At 47.1% G+C, this 19,344-nt stretch overlaps 1 protein-coding gene across 1 annotated transcript in view; it reads right to left on the bottom strand.

Moving 5' to 3' along the window:
• RHOQ (ras homolog family member Q) overlaps nucleotides 1–17,828 on the bottom strand; it is a 48,072-nt gene extending 30,244 nt beyond the window's left edge. The window contains exons 1-2 of the mRNA XM_069768631.1: nucleotides 17,230–17,828; nucleotides 7,309–7,367 (exon numbers count right to left, since the gene is read on the bottom strand). Of these exons, the coding sequence (XP_069624732.1) occupies nucleotides 7,309–7,367; nucleotides 17,230–17,371 (201 nt within the window). The 5' untranslated portion in view covers nucleotides 17,372–17,828. The remainder of the gene's footprint in view (nucleotides 1–7,308; nucleotides 7,368–17,229) is intronic.
• Between the last annotated feature and the right edge of the window lie 1,516 nt (nucleotides 17,829–19,344).

The following is a 19,344-nucleotide window of genomic DNA, read 5'->3' as shown; positions in this document are numbered from 1 at the left end:
GAACTAAAATTTTTTTTTGTTAGGGAGTTATAAGGGTTAAAAGTTGACCAGCAATTTCTCGTTTTTACAACACCATTTTTTTTTTTTTTTTAGGAACCACATCTCATTTGAAGTCATTTTGAGGGGTCTATATGATAGAAAATAACCAAGTGTGACACCATTCTAAAAACTGCACCCCTCAAGGTGCTCAAAACCATATTCAAGAAGTTTATTAACCCTTCTGGTGCTTCACAGGAATTTTTGGAATGTTTAAATAAAAATGAACATTTTACTTTTTTTTCACAAAAAATTTACTTCAGCTCCAATTTGTTTTATTTTACCAAGGGTAACAGGAGAAAATGGACCCCAAAAGTTGTTGTACAATTTGTCCTGAGTACACCGATACCCCATATGTGGGAGTAAACCACTGTTTGGGCGCGTGGGAGAGCTCGGAAGCGAAGGAGCGCCGTTTGACTTTTCAATGCAAAATTGACTGAAATTGAGATGGGACGCCATGTTGCGTTTGGAGAGCCACTGATGTGCCTAAACATTGAAACCCCCACAAGTGACACCATATTGGAAAGTAGACCCCCTAAGGAACTTATCTAGATGTGTGGTGAGCGCTTTGACCCACCAAGGGCTTCACAGAAGTTTATAATGTAGAGCCGTAAAAATAAAACAAAAATTTTTTCCCACAAAAATTATTTTTTAGCCCCCAGTTTTGTATTTTCCCGAGGGTAACAGGAGAAATTGAACCCCAAAATTTGTTGTCCAATTTGTCCTGAGTGCGCTGATACCCCATATGTGGGGGGAACCACGGTTTGGGCGCATGGGAGGGCTCGGAAGGGAAGGAGTGCCATTTGAATGCAGACTTAGATCGAATGGTCTGCAGGTGTCACATTGCCTTTGCAGAGCCCCTAATGTACCTAAACAGTAGAAACCCCCCATAAGTGACACCATTTTGGAAACTAGACCCCCTAAGGAACTTATCTAGAGGTGTTGTGAGAGCTTTGAACCCTCAAGTGTTTCACTACAGTTTGTAACGCAGAGCCGTGAAAAAAAAAAAAAAATAAAAAATTTCCCCCCAAAATTATTTTTTAGCCCACAGTTTTGTATTTTCCAGGGGTAAGAAGAGAGATTCGACCCCAAAAGTTGTTGTCCTATTTGTCCTGAGTACGCTGATACTGCATATGTTGGGGTAAACCCCTGTTTGGGCGCACGGGAGAGCTCAGAAGGGAAGAAGCACTGTTTTACTTTTTCAACGCAGAATTGGCTGGAATTGAGATCGGACGCCATGTCGTGTTTGGAGAGCCCCTGATGTGCCTAAACAGTGGAAACCCCCCAATTATAACTGAAACCCTAATCCAAACACACCCCTAACCCTAATCCCAACAGTAACCCTAACCACACCCCTAACCCTAATCCCAACCCTATTCCCAACTGTAAATGTAATCTAAACCCTAACCGTAACTTTAGCCCCAACCCTAACTGTAGCCCTAGCCCTAACCCTAGCCCTAACCCTAGCCCTAATGGGAAAATGGAAATAAATACATTTTTTTAATTTTTCCCTAACTAAGGGGGTGATGAAGGGGGGTTTGATTTACTTTTATAGCGAGTTTTTTAGCGGATTTTTATGATTGGCAGCAGTCACACACTGAAAGACGCTTTTTATTGCAAAAAATATTTTTAGCGTTACCACATTTTGAGACCTATAATTTTTCCACATTTTGGTCCACAAGTCATGTGAGGTCTTGTTTTTTGCGGGACGAGTTGACGTTTTTATTGGTAACATTTTCGGGCACGTGACATTTTTTAATCGCTTTCTATTCCGATTTTTGTGAGGCAGAATGACCAAAAACCAGCTATTCATGAATTTCTTTTGGGGGAGGCGTTTATACCGTTCCGCGTTTGGTAAAATTGATAAAGCAGTTTTATTTTTCGGGTCAGTACGATTACAGCGATACCTCATTTATATCTTTTTTTATGTTTTGGCGCTTTTATACGATAAAAACTATTTTAGAGAAAAAATAATTATTTTTGCATCGCTTTATTCTCAGGACTATAACTTTTTTATGTTTTTGCTGATGATGCTGTATGGCGGCTCGTTTTTTTGCGGGACAAGATGACGCTTTCAGCGGCACGATGGTTATTTATATCAGTCTTTTTGATCGCGTGTTATTCCACTTTTTGTTCGGTGGTATGATAAAGCGTTGTTTTTTGCCTCTTTTTTTTCTTACGGTGTTTACTGAAGGGGTTAACTAGTGGGCCAGTTTTATAGGTCGGGCCATTACGGACGCGGCAATACTAAATATGTGTACTTTTGTTTTTTTTATTTAGATAAAGAAATGTATTTATGGGAATAATATATATATATATATATATTTTTTTTTTTTTTTTTTTTTTTCATTATTTAGGATTTTTTTTTTTTTACACATTTGGAATTTTTTTTTTAACTTTTTTACTTTGTCCCATGGGGGGACATCACAGATCGGTGATCTGACAGTTTGCACAACACTCTGTCAGATCACCGATCTGACTTACAGCACTGCAGGCTTCACAGTGCCTGCTCTGAGCAGGCTCTGTGAAGCCACCTCCCTCCCTGCCGCGCCCATCTTGGATCCGGGCCTGGAGCAGGGAGGGAGGTACGGAGACCCCTCCCTGCGCGATGCTTCCCTATACCGCCGGAACATCGCAATCATGTTTGCTTGCGGTGTGCCGGGGGTTAATGTGCCGGGAGCGGTCCATGACCGCTCCTGGCACATAGTGCCGGATGTCAGCTGTGATAGGCAGCTGACACCCGGCCGCGATCGGCCACGCTCCCCCCGTGAGTGCGGCCGATCGCATATGACCTACTATCCCGTCGGTGGTCATAGGGGCCCACCCCACCTCGACGGGATAGTACGTCTGATGTCAGAAAGGGGTTAATAGCTCTCTGTGTCTGTACTGTTACATATTTAGGCTGATAACTGGTTCATGCAGCTTTACATGAACACCCGAGCCTTACACTATGGCCGGTCCCAACAACGAAAGCAATTGTTACCATCCACCTCTCGTGTCTCCCCTTTTCCTCATAGATTGTAAGCTTGCGAGCAGCAGGGCCCTCATTCCTCTTGGTGTCTGTTTTGATCTGTGTTTATTGTTATGCTGTAATGTCTATTCTCTGTACAAGTCCCCTCTATAATTGTAAAGCGCTGCAGAATATGTTGGCGCTATATAAATAAAAATTCTTATTATTACTTCTTTGAATGCAAGATGTTCCGAATAGAACGTACATGAAGACAACTCGAGAATAGTTATAAGGCGTCACATCCAAGTTACATTACAGACTGGCAGAACTTACTTTCCAACCCTTAAATCAGAGACCATCTGCTACATCTGTGGCTAAAGGAGAAATTCTAGTCTGCCTCTCCAGGTGACAACCCGGTATAGCCGAAAATAAATGCTGGGCAAGACTCCAATGTTTAACCATGAAAGGACAGCGACTAGTGCAGATTAGGGTGTATGGTATGAACACACGGATGCAGCCCACGAGGACGACTTTTCTCGTATAGTAAACTTGTCCAGTCTAGGCTATGTCCATATAATGTTTAACAATTCCTGACATATTGGAAACACATTAGAAATTATGTCCCCTGGGCCGGGACCTGACCGAGAACACTCACGCAACTCCACCAATGATTCAAGCCTACAGAGAACAAGGAGTATTAGCCTCAAAAGTACAAATACTAATATAAAGAGGAGTAATACACAGAAAAGTATAAGTACAATACAAAAAGTGTCTTTATTGTAGCCCAAATACAAAATACATGTACTTGTCATTTGAAACATTAGTGGAGGTTCCTTGGCAGTCTGTGACGTTCGTTGTTTTGTCCCCCCCATTTTATTCTCGTCATGTATTTTGTATTTGGGCTACGAGCCCGTATTGATTCTTGTGAGCGACTTTATATAATAAAGACACTTTTTGTATTACACTTAAACTTTTTTTGTGTCTCACTCCTCTTTATATTAGTATGTGTACTTGTGAGGGTAATACTCCTTGTTCTCTGTAGGTTTGTATGTCCATATAATGCCCGTAAAATGACAAGGAACAACAGGAACGCACTGAATGATAATGCTCAGCAACCTGAACACAAAAAAACAAACAAACAATAAAAACTACATCAGCGGGGAAAATCCAGCAAAGCAATCAGGTGACGAGGTCAGGTTGGGGAGTAGGACGCCCAAGGCTTCCCAATAGGCCCCCATACACATTAGATGGTCGATCAGACACAGAATTTAGCATGGCTCGGCCGACCTTATAATAAACAAATCGCTCACTAGTGGGCAATCCCTTATAAATAAGCTAAGGGAGGAGAAAAAAAAATTCAACCCAGTTTGCCATCAAAATCCATCAGGCGTATCGTGTGAGCGCTGCAACTAATCAGTGGCCGCTAATTGGCTGCAGCATTGATATTACATACTGTTTCTTACACTCCTCCTGTTTCTTCCTGTAAAATGTGAATGCTGCAGACGATCACAGGTCATTAATCGGCTGCAGCGGTCATGTAGCATCCCTGCTGGATTTTGATTGGTAGAGAAAGAAGTGTTGAGTTTGGAGGAGCGGCACCGGTCTGTGAGCAGAGAATTCATCAACATTACTGCTTTTAAAAAAAAAAAATTGCATTTTTTTCATAACACAATCTATATTAGGGTATGTGCACACGACGTATTTTAGAGGCAGACGTACCCACATCGTTTGTGAAGCAAAAGGGACTAAGAAAACTTTGGTTTTGTCTTTTCTGATGTCTTTTTCAGTGGTGTTTTTTTTTTCCTTACACTTTGACATATAAAGATAATGTGTATACTTCCTAGCAGAAACTGCGAGAAAAATGGTCACTTGTTTCAGCGGCTGCACAGCTTTTAAAGATGGAACATGTGCCCAGCAAATCATTTTGACATCTGTTCATTCTTTTTGGCATTTTTTTTTTTTTTTTTTTTTAAATCACCTTTTCAAGTTGTTTCCAGGCGGAATGCTTTTTAGAATCTTCTATTTTTATTGCGAGACTGAATTTCCGGTGGACTTGGCAAGTATGTCATAGAGACGTTTAGGGTATGTGCACACATTGCGGATTCTCTGCGGAACCACAGCGTTTTTTGAGGTGCAGAAACGCTGCAGATCCGCAATTGATTTACAGTACAATGTAAATCAATGAGAAAAAAAAAAAAAAAAAAAAAGCTGTGCACACGTTGCGGAAAATCCAGTGTGGAAATGCTGCGGATTAAAAGAAGTAGCATGTCACTTCTTTTTTGCGGATCTGCAGCATTTTTTTGTACCTATTCCATTATAGAAATCTGCAGGGGTAAAAAACGCAGTAAATCCACAAAAAACGCTGCGGATCCGCACAAAAAACGCGACAAATCCACAGCTGCGCTTTCTGCCAGGAGAGGCAGAATCCGCACCAGAGATTCCTAAACCTAATCCGCAACGTGTGCATATAGCCAAAAGGTGAGGAAACATATTTTCTAGGACGGGCAGCCTTGCATTATGCAACTACAACTTATTTTCCAGGCTTGTATGAATGCCAGGGCTTCGAAGGAATATCATCGGAGAAATCCACTTACTACTGATCGGCTGCCACTGAAAACTCCAGTCACAGAAACATTACAATATGTAAAGCCCAGCAATACAGACGCCAGCCTGCGCTCCTGCCCGCCATAATCTGCTCTCCGAAGCACAACTGCTCAGTGGAGAGTATAATCGCCTACGAAAATCAGATGCTCGTATGCATTTGTTGAAATTCCTTTCCCTGCTGCAGCGGGTAATAAAGCTTTCCTCCCATTCATTTATACTCTGACTATAATGACAGCTGACACATATGGCTGCCTGTACGGAACGGGTATGTCAAACACTCATCTCATATAAAAAGGGATTAAAAATTGAAATACCTGTGCGTATCTTGTAATGCAAGATAAAAGAAAAAAAATCTACAGCTTGCAAATAAAGATTAGTGAAATGGCAGGACCCTTATCCAGCAGCCATGAGGGGATGGAGGGGCGGCGGGCCCGTGGCCAACTACAGCATGGGGCGGCAGGCCCGTGACGCATTACATGATGGGGTGGTGGGCCCGTGACCCACTACAGGATGGGGCGGCGGGCCCGTGACCCTCGACAGGACCAGGCGGCGGGCCCATGACCCACTACAGCATGAGGCGGCGGGCCCATGACCCACTGCAGCATGGGGTGGCGGGCCCATGACCCACTGCAGCATGGGGTGGCGGGCCCATGACCCACTGCAGCATGGGGTGGTGGGCCCGTGACCCACTACAGCATGGGGTGGCGGGCCCGTGACCAACTACAGCATGGGGCGGCGGGCTAGTGACGTACTACATGATGGGGTGGCGGGCCCGTGACCCACTACAGGACGGGGCGGCGGGCCCGTGACCCTCGACAGGGCCGGGCGGCGGGCCCATGACCCACTACAGCATGAGGCGGCGGGCCCGTGACCCACTGCAGCATGGGGTGGCGGGCCCGTGACCCACTGCAGCATGGGGTGGCAGGCCCGTGACCCACTGCAGCATGGGGTGGCAGGCCCGTGACATTCTACAGGACAGGGCGGCGGGCCCATGACCCCCTACAGGATGGGGTGGCGGGCCTGTGACCCTCTACAGGACGGGGCGGCGGGCCCATGATGGAAAGGAAGTTCTTACACCTACAGTACATGTAGAATGCTGGTAAACAGGAAAAACCAACTGAATTGGAGCAGATGGAAGTTAATTAGTACGAGAATCAGGACAGTTCCTGGATATATTAGACTGATATGTGCACCAAAAGCAGTTTTAAAAGGAAATCTGTCAGTAGGAACAACCCTCCTAAGCTGTCTATATGGGCACGCAGATCATAGGAAGCTGAATAAATTGATACTTTGATATCGGTGATCCGATATCTTATTTCAGAAAAATCCACCTTTTATCTATATGTAAATGAGCTGTGAAGATCTATGGGCCGGACATAGATCTCCCTGAGAATATGCCTCCAGAGTTGCTAGCATATATGATACAGCGTCCCTCCACCCAGACGCGCGTTTATAGTTATTGATCGGCACATTCGCTTCTTATGATCTCAGAGTAACGTTTCTCAGACTAGGTTGATATAATTGCATTTTTGAAGTGCCCCTTTGTATATTTATTTGGACATCTCTTATGTTTAAGACATATGCACTTGCACTAAGCTCCACCTAACAGCATTTCCTAGACTTCCCTGCAGGAGTACACCAGAAAATAAACATATACATGAGAACCATTGGAAAGTTAGAAGTCACCCAAAACTAGCACAGAACTATACTGTACTCACTTGTCCTGCAGTGTCATATAGTCCAAGAAGGTATTGTCTGCCACCGACGGTCACGCTGACTGAAAAAAAAAAAAAAATAACAGATTAAATATAATATATACTCGGCAGGGAACACAATTTGGCTGCTTTGTCACTAGAATACGACCCACATTGATAAAAGACATCACAAACTCCTGTTGGATTACATTAAAAACAGCATATAAAACATACAGATTCCCATTCTTCTGGATGAGCATATGGATGTACACATACCATAAGCATACAAAGTGCTTATGCATGCCACCATTATAGAACCTTAAAAATATCTTAATATATTATTTAGACATTTCCAGGGGTACCCCAAAATATCTGCATTTAAAAAAAAAAAATTCTGCGAAGGTGTCCATATCCTGTATAATTATCTACAAAATGAAATCTAAATTTGATCAGGTCACAATCCTAATATCCACACAATCGCTTATTATCCACTACATCAGAAATTTCGGCTTCGGATACAGTTATTTTTGTACCTAATTTTCTGGAAGATGACACGGCTTATGTGACCATTTCTCTGAGTCACAGACTGACTCAACTCTTTGTCATCAGAATTTTCACAGAAATGAACAAAATCAGATGGTAAATATCCCGGAATTTAAAGGAGTAAAGAAAAAAAAAAAAGATAAAAGTCTGACTCTAGTAGTGAAAATACAGTTGTTTGAAAAAAACAAAAAAAAAGTATTTTCCCCTTCCTAACTTTTGCATGTGTTAATTAAATGTTTCAAATCATTTCTACGTTCGCAAACCCCCTAAACCTCATTGATTATCCCCCCTTCACCCTGTTCTGTGTCATCCCCATTGTCAGATTATTATTTTTTATTTATTTTTTTAATACATTTTCTCATTTTTTGCAGTTCACTTTTGGCAGTAACAAAATACTAGTGTTGGTTTAGGCTTATGGATCAGTGTTAGATTAGTCTTAGTTTTTTGTTAGGCAGGAGAATAAAGCAACGGCCCGCAGAACACTTAAGGTACCGTCACACTGAAAGATATCGCTAGCGATCCGTGACGTTGCAGCGTCCTGGATAGCGATATCGTTGAGTTTGACAGGCAGCAGCGATCAGGATCCTGCTGTGACATCGTTGGTCGGTGCAGAAAGTCCAGAACTTTATTTCGTCGCTGGATCTCCCGCTGACATTGCTGAATCGGCGTGTGTGACGCCGATTCAGCGATGTCTTCACTGGTGACCAGGGTAAACATCTGGTTACTAAGAGCAGGGCCGCGCTTAGTAACCCGATATTAACCCTGGTTACCAGCGTAAATGTAAAAAAAAAACAAACACTACATACTTACATTCCGGCGTCTGTCCCCCGGCGCTGTGCTTTCATGCACTGGCTGTGAGTGCCGGCCAGCCGTAAAGCACAGCGGTGACGTCACCGCTCTGCTTTACGGCTGGCCGGCGCTGACAGTGCAGGAAAGCACAGCGCCGGGGGACAGATGCCGGAATGTAAGTATGTAGTGATGTTTTTTTTTTACGTTTACGCTGGTAACCAGGGTAAACATCGGGTTACTAAGCACGGCCCTGCGCTTAGTGACCCGATGTTTACCCTGGTTACCCGGGGACCGGCATCGTTGTCACACAGACAGCTCTCCAGCGACCAAACAGCGACGCTGCAGCGATCGGGATCGTTGTCTAGATCGCTGCAGCGTCGCTAAATGTGACGGTACCTTTAGCACGGAGGAAGCGTGCTCCCTGCTTTGCTCCGGGCAGCGATACTGAATCTGCTGCAGGACCAAGTACCGCAGCCTCCAACCCCCACCACTGTGGTATAATGATAGGGAATTTCCCCCTCAAATGCCCTTTTTTTTTTTTTTTTTTTTTTTAAGCAGCCCCTTATATAAAATTAGATGTCACCAATTTTACCACCTTTAATTTTTCCAAATTTTCGTTAGCCCAGAAGTCCTACGATCGATTGCCCACCAAACAAATTTATATGCCCAACAATATCTCCCAAAAATGTATTGCCTTGCATTCCCGTTCCTGGATCCCCACAAATGTCCTCGGGAAAAAAAAAAAAAAAATTGGGGGGCCTTACCATGAGCATGGGTTTAAAAAAAAAAAAAAAAAAAAAAAAAAACACTCTGCTCCTACTGGGCAATACAATCTGTACACAGCACCCCTGTATTTGCAGCAGTCATGTCCTGAGCCCATCCTGTAGCCCTAATGAGATTCCTCCACTTAGTGATAGTTTCCAAACCACCAAGAACTGACCCCAACTATGATCAGCTAAACCAACCGAGACCCCTAATTTCCCCTCCTACAACATTAATTTCCTAATTCCTATACCCCAGAGCATAATGTGGAAGTTGACGAGTCCTTGATGAGTTTCAAAGGCACATCAGGGGCTCTCCAATCCCCAACATGATGTAAGTTCTCAATTGCAGCAAATTTTGTGATCAGAAAGTCAAATGGCACTCCTTCCATTCCGAGCTCTGCCGTGTGCACAAACAATAGTTTCCCCCCACATATTTCCGAGCTCTGCCGTGTGCACAAACAATAGTTTTCCCCCACATATGGGGTATTGGCATGCTCAGGAGAAATTGTGCAACACATTTTTATGGTTCGTGTTCTCTTTTTACCCTTGTGAAAATAAAAAAATTGGTTCTAAAATTTTTGTGAAAAAAAGTTAAATGTTTATTTTTTCCTTCAAAATTGCCTCAGTTCCTGTGAAGCACCTAAAGGGTTAATAAACTTCTTAAATGAGGTTTTGAGCACCCCATGGGGTGCAGTTTTTAGAATGATGTCACTTTTTGGTATTTTCTGTCATATAGGCCCCTAAAAGTCACTTCAAATGTGAGGTGGTCCCTAAAAATAAAAACAACGATTTTGTGAATTTTGTTGGAAAAATGAGAAATTGCAGATCAACTTTTAACCCTTATAACTTCCTAACAAAAAATTGTGCTCATGTAAAGTAGACATGTGGAAAAAGTAATTTATTAATTTTGTGTGACATATTTCTGATTTAAGGGCATAAGAATTCGAAGTTTGAAAATTGCTACATTTTCGCCAAATTTCAATTTTTTTTTTCACAAAGAAAAGCAAGTTGTATCAAATAAATTTTATCACTATGAAAAAAATTCTGAAAATTTGCTTCAATCAATAAAATAAGTTCTTATTTGAACGTGGTCATGATTTTTGGCAAAAATAGTGGTTTAGTGAAAATAAAAAAATTACGGTATATGATTTAGAAGCTTAATGTCATAGCCTTTTCTAAAGAAAACCATGAATACTATCATTCCAAAAAAATCCCTAATGTACATAGTATTTGTTCCTTTAAGGCCTGTCCCACACGTCCAGATAATTCCGGTACCGGAAAAATCGGTACCAGAATTATCCGTGTCCGTGAGCTTACGTAGCACATCAGTGTGGCACACGTGCGGCAGCCGTGTGCCGACTGAGGACCACACGGACCGTGCAGGAGACAGCGCTACAGTTAAGCGCTGTCTCCTGCGTGCGGTGCTGAAGCTGGTATTCATCCCTTCTTCCCAGCAGCGTTCGCTGGAGAGAAGGAATGAATCTTTTTTTTTTTTCTTTCCCCCTAAAAATAAAGTGTGTGCGTCCCCTCCCGCCTCCCATCCCCTGTGTGCCCCCCCCCTTCCCGCTTGCCAGGAAACACTCACCGACACCCAGCTCCAGCGATGTCTCCTCTCAGTGCCGGCAGCAGGCCGTGTGTGAGCGGTCACGTGGTCCCGCTCATTACAGTGAGGAATATGCGCATATTCCTCACTGTAATGAGCGGGACCATGTGACCGCTCACACAGCACAGGCTGCAGCCGCTGAGAGGAGACATCGCTGGAGCTGGGTGTCGGTGAGTATTTCCTGGCAAGTGGGGGGGGGGGCACAAACTTTTTTTTTTTTTTTTTCTCTTTCCCCTTAAAAGTAAAGATTATTCATTCCTTCTCTCCAGCGAACGCTGCTGGGAAGAAGGGATGAATTCCGGCTTCAGCACAACACGCGGGGGGGACAGCGCTTACAGTAGCGGTATGTGTTTTACACGGACCCATTGACTTTAATGGGTCCGTGTAATCCGTGCGTTCCCCCAAACACTGACTGTGTTTTTCAAATGGACACGCGGTCCGTGAAAACACGCTGACATGTGCAGAGACACATTGATTTTAATGTGTCTACGTGAGTCAGTGTCTCCGGTACGTGAGGAAACTGTCACCTCACGTACCGGAGCAACTGACGTGTGAAAACGGCCTAATGCAGAGCTGTCAGAAAACTAAATGGATGGCAGAAAAAAAAAAAAAAAAAAAGGATTCATAGGACCCTGGTCAAGCGGCCATTTCAGTAGTTAGTGGCTGCCGAACCAGAGACCTACGAACCCCCCCATTACCTTCCGGGATCACAGCACTTTTTCTCAGACGTCATTTACGTCATTCATGACATACTACCAGTAAGAAGAAGCACTAGAAATGCCAGCAGGTAGTAAGAGGTTCGCAGGGCCCTGGAATAGTGGCCATAAACGACCAGTGTGACCTGTGGTCCACAGTTCTGCAAGTCTTTTTGGCCACTTCTAGTAGATACCCCTCTGGATTTGGCCTTGAAATGAGCAAGAAACCTCTGCACCGTAATGTACATTATTGCCCCAATGGCGGAGATCCACTTTATAAATATATCCAGTTCCAACAATTTTTTTTTTTATTACACGATCCAAAACCTACGCTGCGATACTCCAAGAAAAGACCACACGCCAGCTGACAGCTTTCCTGGCACATCAGAGGCTTATGCAGAGTATGTGAGAACACTGGCTCAATGTCATACACTTGTTCAGCTTTCCCATGACGGCCGGGTCAGACGGCGCAGAGTATCACATCCTAATATAGCCTAGAAAGAGGAAGCTTCAGGAGAGCCGAGTAGTAAGATCCAACTCCAGACAGATACGGAACTGAGAATTATTTAAGAATGTTGTCTCCAAAGTTTTTCTCGATAAATTTCCCAACCGCAATTTGTTTTCTAGACTTTTGATGGTCACATTTTCTTAGTGTTAAACAAATGGTTTCGTCATAGCAACTTTTCTTCATATGTTCTATTACTCTATACAAAAAATGCCCCCAAGAAACACTGCGGGGGAATGACCACAGCTTTCCCCAACAATGAGAGCTAAAGTCACTGGGTGACTTCCACCTGGTGCTGTGGAAGAGTATAGGAAGAGCGACTTTAATAGCAGACATTCTGCTAGCCTCAGCAGCTGACTTAAGGGAATGAATATTCACTGCTCTCCACTCCCATGAACGTCACTGCCATGCGCTGCTTACAAGCATAAAGCAGGCTAGGGATGAGGGGGACCATGCCTACCAGGCTAGGGATGAGAGGGACCATGCCTACCAGGCTAGGGATGAGGGGGACCATGCCTACCAGGCTAGGGATGAGAGGGACCATGCCTACCAGGCTAGGGATGAGGGGGACCATGCCTACCAGGCTAGGGATGAGGGGGACCATGCCTACCAGGCTAGGGATGAGGGGGACCATGCCTACCAGGCTAGGGATGAGGGGGACCATGCCTACCAGGCTAGGGATGAGGGGGACCATGCCTACCAGGCTAGGGATGAGAGGGACCATGCCTACCAGGCTAGGGATGAGAGGGACCATGCCTACCAGGCTCGGGATGAGAGGGACCATGCCTACCAGGCTCGGGATGAGAGGGACCATGCCTACCAGGCTCGGGATGAGAGGGACCATGCCAACCAGGCTAGGGATGAGGGGGACCATGCCTACCAGGCTCGGGATGAGGGGGACCATGCCAACCAGGCTCGGGATGAGGGGGACCATGCCAACCAGGCTCGGGATGAGGGGGACCATGCCAACCAGGCTCGGGATGAGGGGGACCATGCCAACCAGGCTAGGGATGAGGGGGACCATGCCTACCAGGCTAGGGATGAGGGGGACCATGCCTACCAGGCTAGGGATGAGGGGACCATGTCTACCAGGCTAGGGATGAGGGGGACCATGTCTACCAGGCTAGGGATGAGGGGGGACCATGCCAATCAGGATAGGGATGAGGGGACCATGCCTACCAGGCTAGGGATGAGGGGGACCATGCCTACCAGGCTAGGGATGAGGGGGACCATGCCTACCAGGCTAGGGATGAGGGGGACCATGCCTACCAGGCTAGGGATGAGGGGACCATGCCTACCAGGCTAGGGATGAGGGGACCATGTCTACCAGGCTAGGGATGAGGGGGGACCATGCCAATCAGGATAGGGATGAGGGGACCATGCCTACCAGGCTAGGGATGAGGGGGACCATGCCTACCAGGCTAGGGATGAAGGGGACCATGCTTACCAGGCTAGGGATGAGGGGACCATGTCTACCAGGCTAGCGATGAGGGGGAACCATGCCTATCAGGATAGGGATGAGGGGGACCATGCCAACCAGGATAGGGATGAGGGCGACCATGCCTAAGAGGATAGGGATGAGGGGGACCATGCCTAAGAGGATAGGGATGAGGGGACCATGCCTACCAGTATAGGGATGAGGAAGCCATGCATACCAGGATATGGATGAGGGGGCCATGCATACCAGGATGAGGGATATTAATACAGAATTTCCAACATTTTTTGCTTCATTTTTTTCTAATTTCCTCCTTTAAAAAACTAGGTGCGTCTTATCGTCTGATGCGTCTTTTAGTCCGAAAAAAAAAATGTAAGTCCTGTTCTTCTATTGTATCAAATACTTATTATATGCAATAACATGCAAGTTAATTACTGTATATAAAATCATACAATGTGATTTTCTGGTTATCATTTTTAGATTCTGTCTCTCACAGGTGAAGTGTACCTACGATAATTACAGACCTCTCCATTCTTTGTAGGTGGGAAAACTTGAAAAGTTGGCAGTGTAGCAAATACTTATTTTCCCCACTGTATGCATGTACGATGTATGTTGCGGGTCCCTTAACATGAACTTGACCGCCTCATAGGCTAAGTTTGGTCCATGCATCGTGGTCCGTACTCCGTGATATATGGATGTCTGAATTCTGCCTAAGGGTATGTTCACAAGTGTCGGATTAGCCTCCGCATTTAATGGAGGATCTGTAGCAAAAATCAGAGGATGACACTTGAATTTCTCCAACAGATGAGAGGGCCATGGATAGACAAGAGGAATCTGATATCTTTTCCGCATGGAATCCTCAAGAAATCGTATGCTACTTCTTTTTGCAGATTTTTATCAGGGGCACAGACAAAATTCACATCAGATTTTTTGGGGAAAGTTGTATAATCTTACACAATAAATAGCCGAATGATCGTTCTACCAGTAGCCAACAACTCTCGCTCGACTCTGCCATACACAGGAACGCTCGCTTGGCCAAGTTCTGTACGAGAAAGACTTCTCAGGAGCTGGTGTATCTCGCCAAGAATGAAGGGATCATCTATCCAAAATCAGGTATGTCAGATGATTCCTGGAAAGAGTCAAGAGGCCTCCATACAGACTGTTGGCCGATGTCTAGATTGTAAGATTTCACGAGAATTTCTGCATAGAATCCACAATGAAATCTTCATCAAATTTTGGACATGCCAACGGGAAATCGACCGCTCAGACGACCATAGCATGGTCACACGCATACCATAACTACAGTGACCTAGGTTCAGTTCAGAAGATCCATGGAGTACGTATCTTGTGGCCTTAATATAGATGTTAAAGTGTAATCTCAAGTGAAGTTGGGCAGATGCGATGACAAATATCCCCCACAACATCCACATATAATGTCCCCACCACAGATCAGCAGCGTAGACCGTTACTGCCCTCAGCACGGACCAGGGATGGCACAACTGGCATCAAAGCAAGCTTTATGGATTATTCCACTGCTTTCCAAGAAAACACTGGGCGGGGACGGAGAGCAGACAACAGGACTATTGTGCATGTGAGGTCAGGGAAACTAGGAGACAGCCTCAGACAGCTCAGGAGCTGTAATCATTGCACTATGGCATCATAAACTGAGCAACCAGAGGTCTTGGCTGCTGCAGAAGCTCCCTAGTGAGGCGGACAATCAACAGGCACCATCTCTAATGTATGTATGATACAAAGACAAGTCTTATCCTGCAAGGGGGCACATTACGGTGCCAACAAAAGCGCACAAAATTGAGAAATACAGCGCTGAAACCAAGCAGGTTATACCAGATAAGCAAAGAAAAATGTGCCCAAGTTTTTTCAGTAGGCTTATACCAGGTTCAGACTGCCATGAACTCAAGGTTCATTTACGGATCAGGACGCCTTACCGACCACGGGTCTCCTGCCCGGAACTAAGCTTCCAGCCTTATGAGCACATGCCGGAAACTCACATCGAAATTTATGGCAAGTGAGTCGCCTGAGGCTTGTGACCAGCAATAGTAAATCTTGGTTGGCCTCCAATGATTCGTGAGTGGCAATGTGATCTGTGCCCTACAAACCTGATCGATCATATGTGACTTGTCTGATTGGGCTTTTTGGAGTTTTTTTTGTTTGCTATTCCCTGATAAACAAAAAACAGAAAAAAACAAAAACAAAGCATCACTGTGTAGTCCCAGACTTTTGGAAACATTTGAGACAGTGTCATGGTCAATGTCTCAATCACGGTGTCATGGTCAATCACGGAACTCAACCATTGGATGCAGTGTCACAGTGTGACACCGTGATCTCATCGTTGCATGACACATCACTGTGTAGCCCAAACAATAAAGAGGTAGTCCAGGTTTGTGGACCGACTAGACATGTGTGGCTTCAGTCAACACAAGTGAATTATCGAAGAGTACGCAAACCACGTGAACGGACGATGCCGGCACATCATAACAGCGCGACCTGTGCGAGCTGTGAGGATTCAAAAGTCTGCAGTCACATACAGAAACTGCAGACTTGTAGCCCAAGACCGGACAACCCCTTTAATGTTAGGATAGTCTGGAATGCAGCGGATCAATGATACACTGGACCATTTATACTAAGGGTTCAACCATCGACAAGGTGGACAATCCACAATCACCAAGTGATTGACCCTACACGTCCGACAGTGTCATACACATGTAGTTTTAGCCGGCAACGATAGTAAAAAAAAAAAAAAATCTGACGTTACAGATCACAAGGCAACTTTACAGATGGCCATTGGTTATATTGTTAAACAAGTTTTAGACAAAATGGGCTATTTTGACCCAGCTTTTTGCCTCTCCCTCTCCAGGTCCAGCACTGACGCTCCTGGAGTCTGTTATTGTCTGAAGCACTGATACATCGACAGCGCTGCAGCCAATCACTGAGCTCAGCAACTTATGACATCAACTCAAACAGATTGGTTGAACTGATTGATTGGCTGCAGTGCTGTTGACGTGATGTCGTCACTGCAGACAATAACCGACACTGGATTCCCAAAACTGGAAAATTCCTTTGAGGCCCCCTCCGATACACTATAGATGAGAATCATCCGGCCACATCGATACTGACGGGAGCGGGTGAAACGTCTGGAGCCCTCCTGACTGAGGATGGTGCCCGCTCCTTTTGTTTTGGCAGCAGCTTTCTTCTCTCTCCCCATTGTAAACACTGCTGCTCCGCGAGGACGGCGCTCATCCATCTGGAGGGTCAGACCACAGATCGACGTTTGGAAATAAAAGCCAAAATTTCAGTTTCTAAGACTAGAGTTGAGCAAAATGCCCGTCCGTACCCCGGTCCGGTGGCCACGTCATGGGCGGTCCAGTGGCCACGTCATGGGCGGTCCACGCCTGCACTGTAAACCTGTGGTGCTCTTCGGGGGTGGTACCAGATAGCGTACAGCAGTCATGTGACTTTTTATTGACACAAAAGGGCAAATAACGGGCGAACACTACAATGACCACCGCCGACGGACAGTGCGACTACACATAGCGGAAAGTAAAGTTGTCAGGCTTAAAAAAAAAGTGTCGGGTACCACCGGTGAGACTCACCTGCATAGTGGTCGAACACGGTGGGCACGTACTCCTCCGGGAAGGCGTCGTTGGCATAGCTCATGAGCAGACAAGTTTTGCCCACCGCCCCGTCGCCCACCACGACACATTTCAGCATGCTACTTCCACTCCCGCTCGCCATGGGTCTTCCTCATTTTAGGGAGAATGCCCTGCATGTCATGCCCGCCAGCAAAGTGCGTGCCAGTCCCCGGCAGCGGCGGTGGCACGGATGACACAATGGAGCTGCCGGGAAGTTTGTGGGGCGCATCTCCCGGCGTCACTGCCCTGCTGGCCGGCCGCGCACCGAGCAGCCCTCCTCCTCCTCCTCTTCCTTCCCCTGTAAAATAAGATTATTTCTTCCAAAGTGTGCACTTGTGCCCCCTCCCCCAACTTGTGAGGGCTCCGCACTTTCCGGCGCTGCAGTCTCAGCCTAGCTTAGCTGTGGGGGGTGCAGACTGCGAATGTGCTGAGCAAGGGAGCGTCTGCAAAGAGCCTCCCGCGGCCCTGGCCGAAGAGGGGCTGCCACATGTCCTGCTGCCAGCTGCCGCCTGTCCACACACAGCAGCTGGCGGCTACAGGGCCTGCACACCCCCCCCCCCATCACCCCTCCTCCATCACACCCCCCCATCACACCCCCCTCCATCACACCCCCCCCATCACACCCCCCCTCCATCACACTCCCCTCCATCACACCCCCCCTCCATCACACTCCCCTCCATCACACCCCCCTCCAACCATCACACCCCCTCCATCACACCCCCTCCATCACACCCTCCTCCATCACACCCCCCCCCCCCCATCACACCCCCCTCCATCCATCACACCCCCCTCCATCCATCACACCCCCCTCCAACCATCACACCCCCCTCCAACCATCACACCCCCCTCCATCACACCCCCCTCCAACCATCACACCCTCCTCCATCACACCCTCCTCCATCACACCCCCCTCCATCCATCACACCCCCCTCTCCATCACACCCCCCCTCCATCACACCCTCCTCCATCACACCCCCCTCCATCCATCACACCCCCCTCCATCACACCCCCCTCCATCACACTCCCCTCCATCACACCCTCTTCCATCACACCCTCCTCCATCACACCCCTCCATCACACTCCCCTCCATCACACCCTCTTCCATCACACCCTCCTCCATCACACACCCCTCCATCACACTCCCCTCCATCACCCCCCCTCCATCACACCGTCCTCATCACACACCCCCTCCATCACACTCCCCTCCATCACACTCCCCTCCATCACACCCCCCTCCATCACACCCTCCTCCATCACACTCCCCTCCATCACACTCCCCTCCATCACACCCCCCTCCATCACACCCCCCTCCATCACACCCTCCTCCATCACACCCTCCTCCATCACACCCCCTCCATCACACCCCCCTCCATCACACTCCCCTCCATCACACCCCCCTCCATCACACCGTCCTCATCACACCCCCCCTCCATTACACCCCCCTCCATCACACCGTCCTCCATCACACCCTCCTCCATCACACACCCCTCCATCACATCCCCTCTCCATCACACCCTCCTCCATCACCCCACCCTCCATCACACCGTCCTCCATCACACCCTCCTCCATCACACACCCCCTCCATCACACCCCCTCTCCATCACACCCCCTCCATCACACCCCCCTCCATCACACCCCCCTCCATCACACCCCCTCTCCATCACACCCTCCTCCATCACACCCCCCTCCATCACACCCCCTCTCCATCACACCCTCCTCCATCACACCCCCCTCGATCACACCCCCTCTCCATCACACCCTCCATCACACCCCCCTCCATCACACACCCCTCCATCACACCCTCCTCCATCACACCCCCCTCGATCACACCCCCTCTCCATCACACCCCCCTCCATCACACCCCCCTCCATCACACACCCCTCCATCACACCCCCTCTCCATCACACCCTCCTCCATCACACCCCCCTCCATCACACCCCCTCTCCATCACACCCTCCTCCATCACACCCCCCTCGATCACACCCCCTCTCCATAACACCCTCCTCCATCACACACCCCTCCATCACACCCTCCTCCATCACACCCCCCTCGATCACACCCCCTCTCCATCACACC

This window comes from Ranitomeya imitator, chromosome 5 (genome assembly GCF_032444005.1).
Source record: "Ranitomeya imitator isolate aRanImi1 chromosome 5, aRanImi1.pri, whole genome shotgun sequence".
Taxonomy (NCBI): domain Eukaryota; kingdom Metazoa; phylum Chordata; class Amphibia; order Anura; family Dendrobatidae; genus Ranitomeya; species Ranitomeya imitator.
This window is presented reverse-complemented; position numbering and strand designations above follow the sequence as displayed.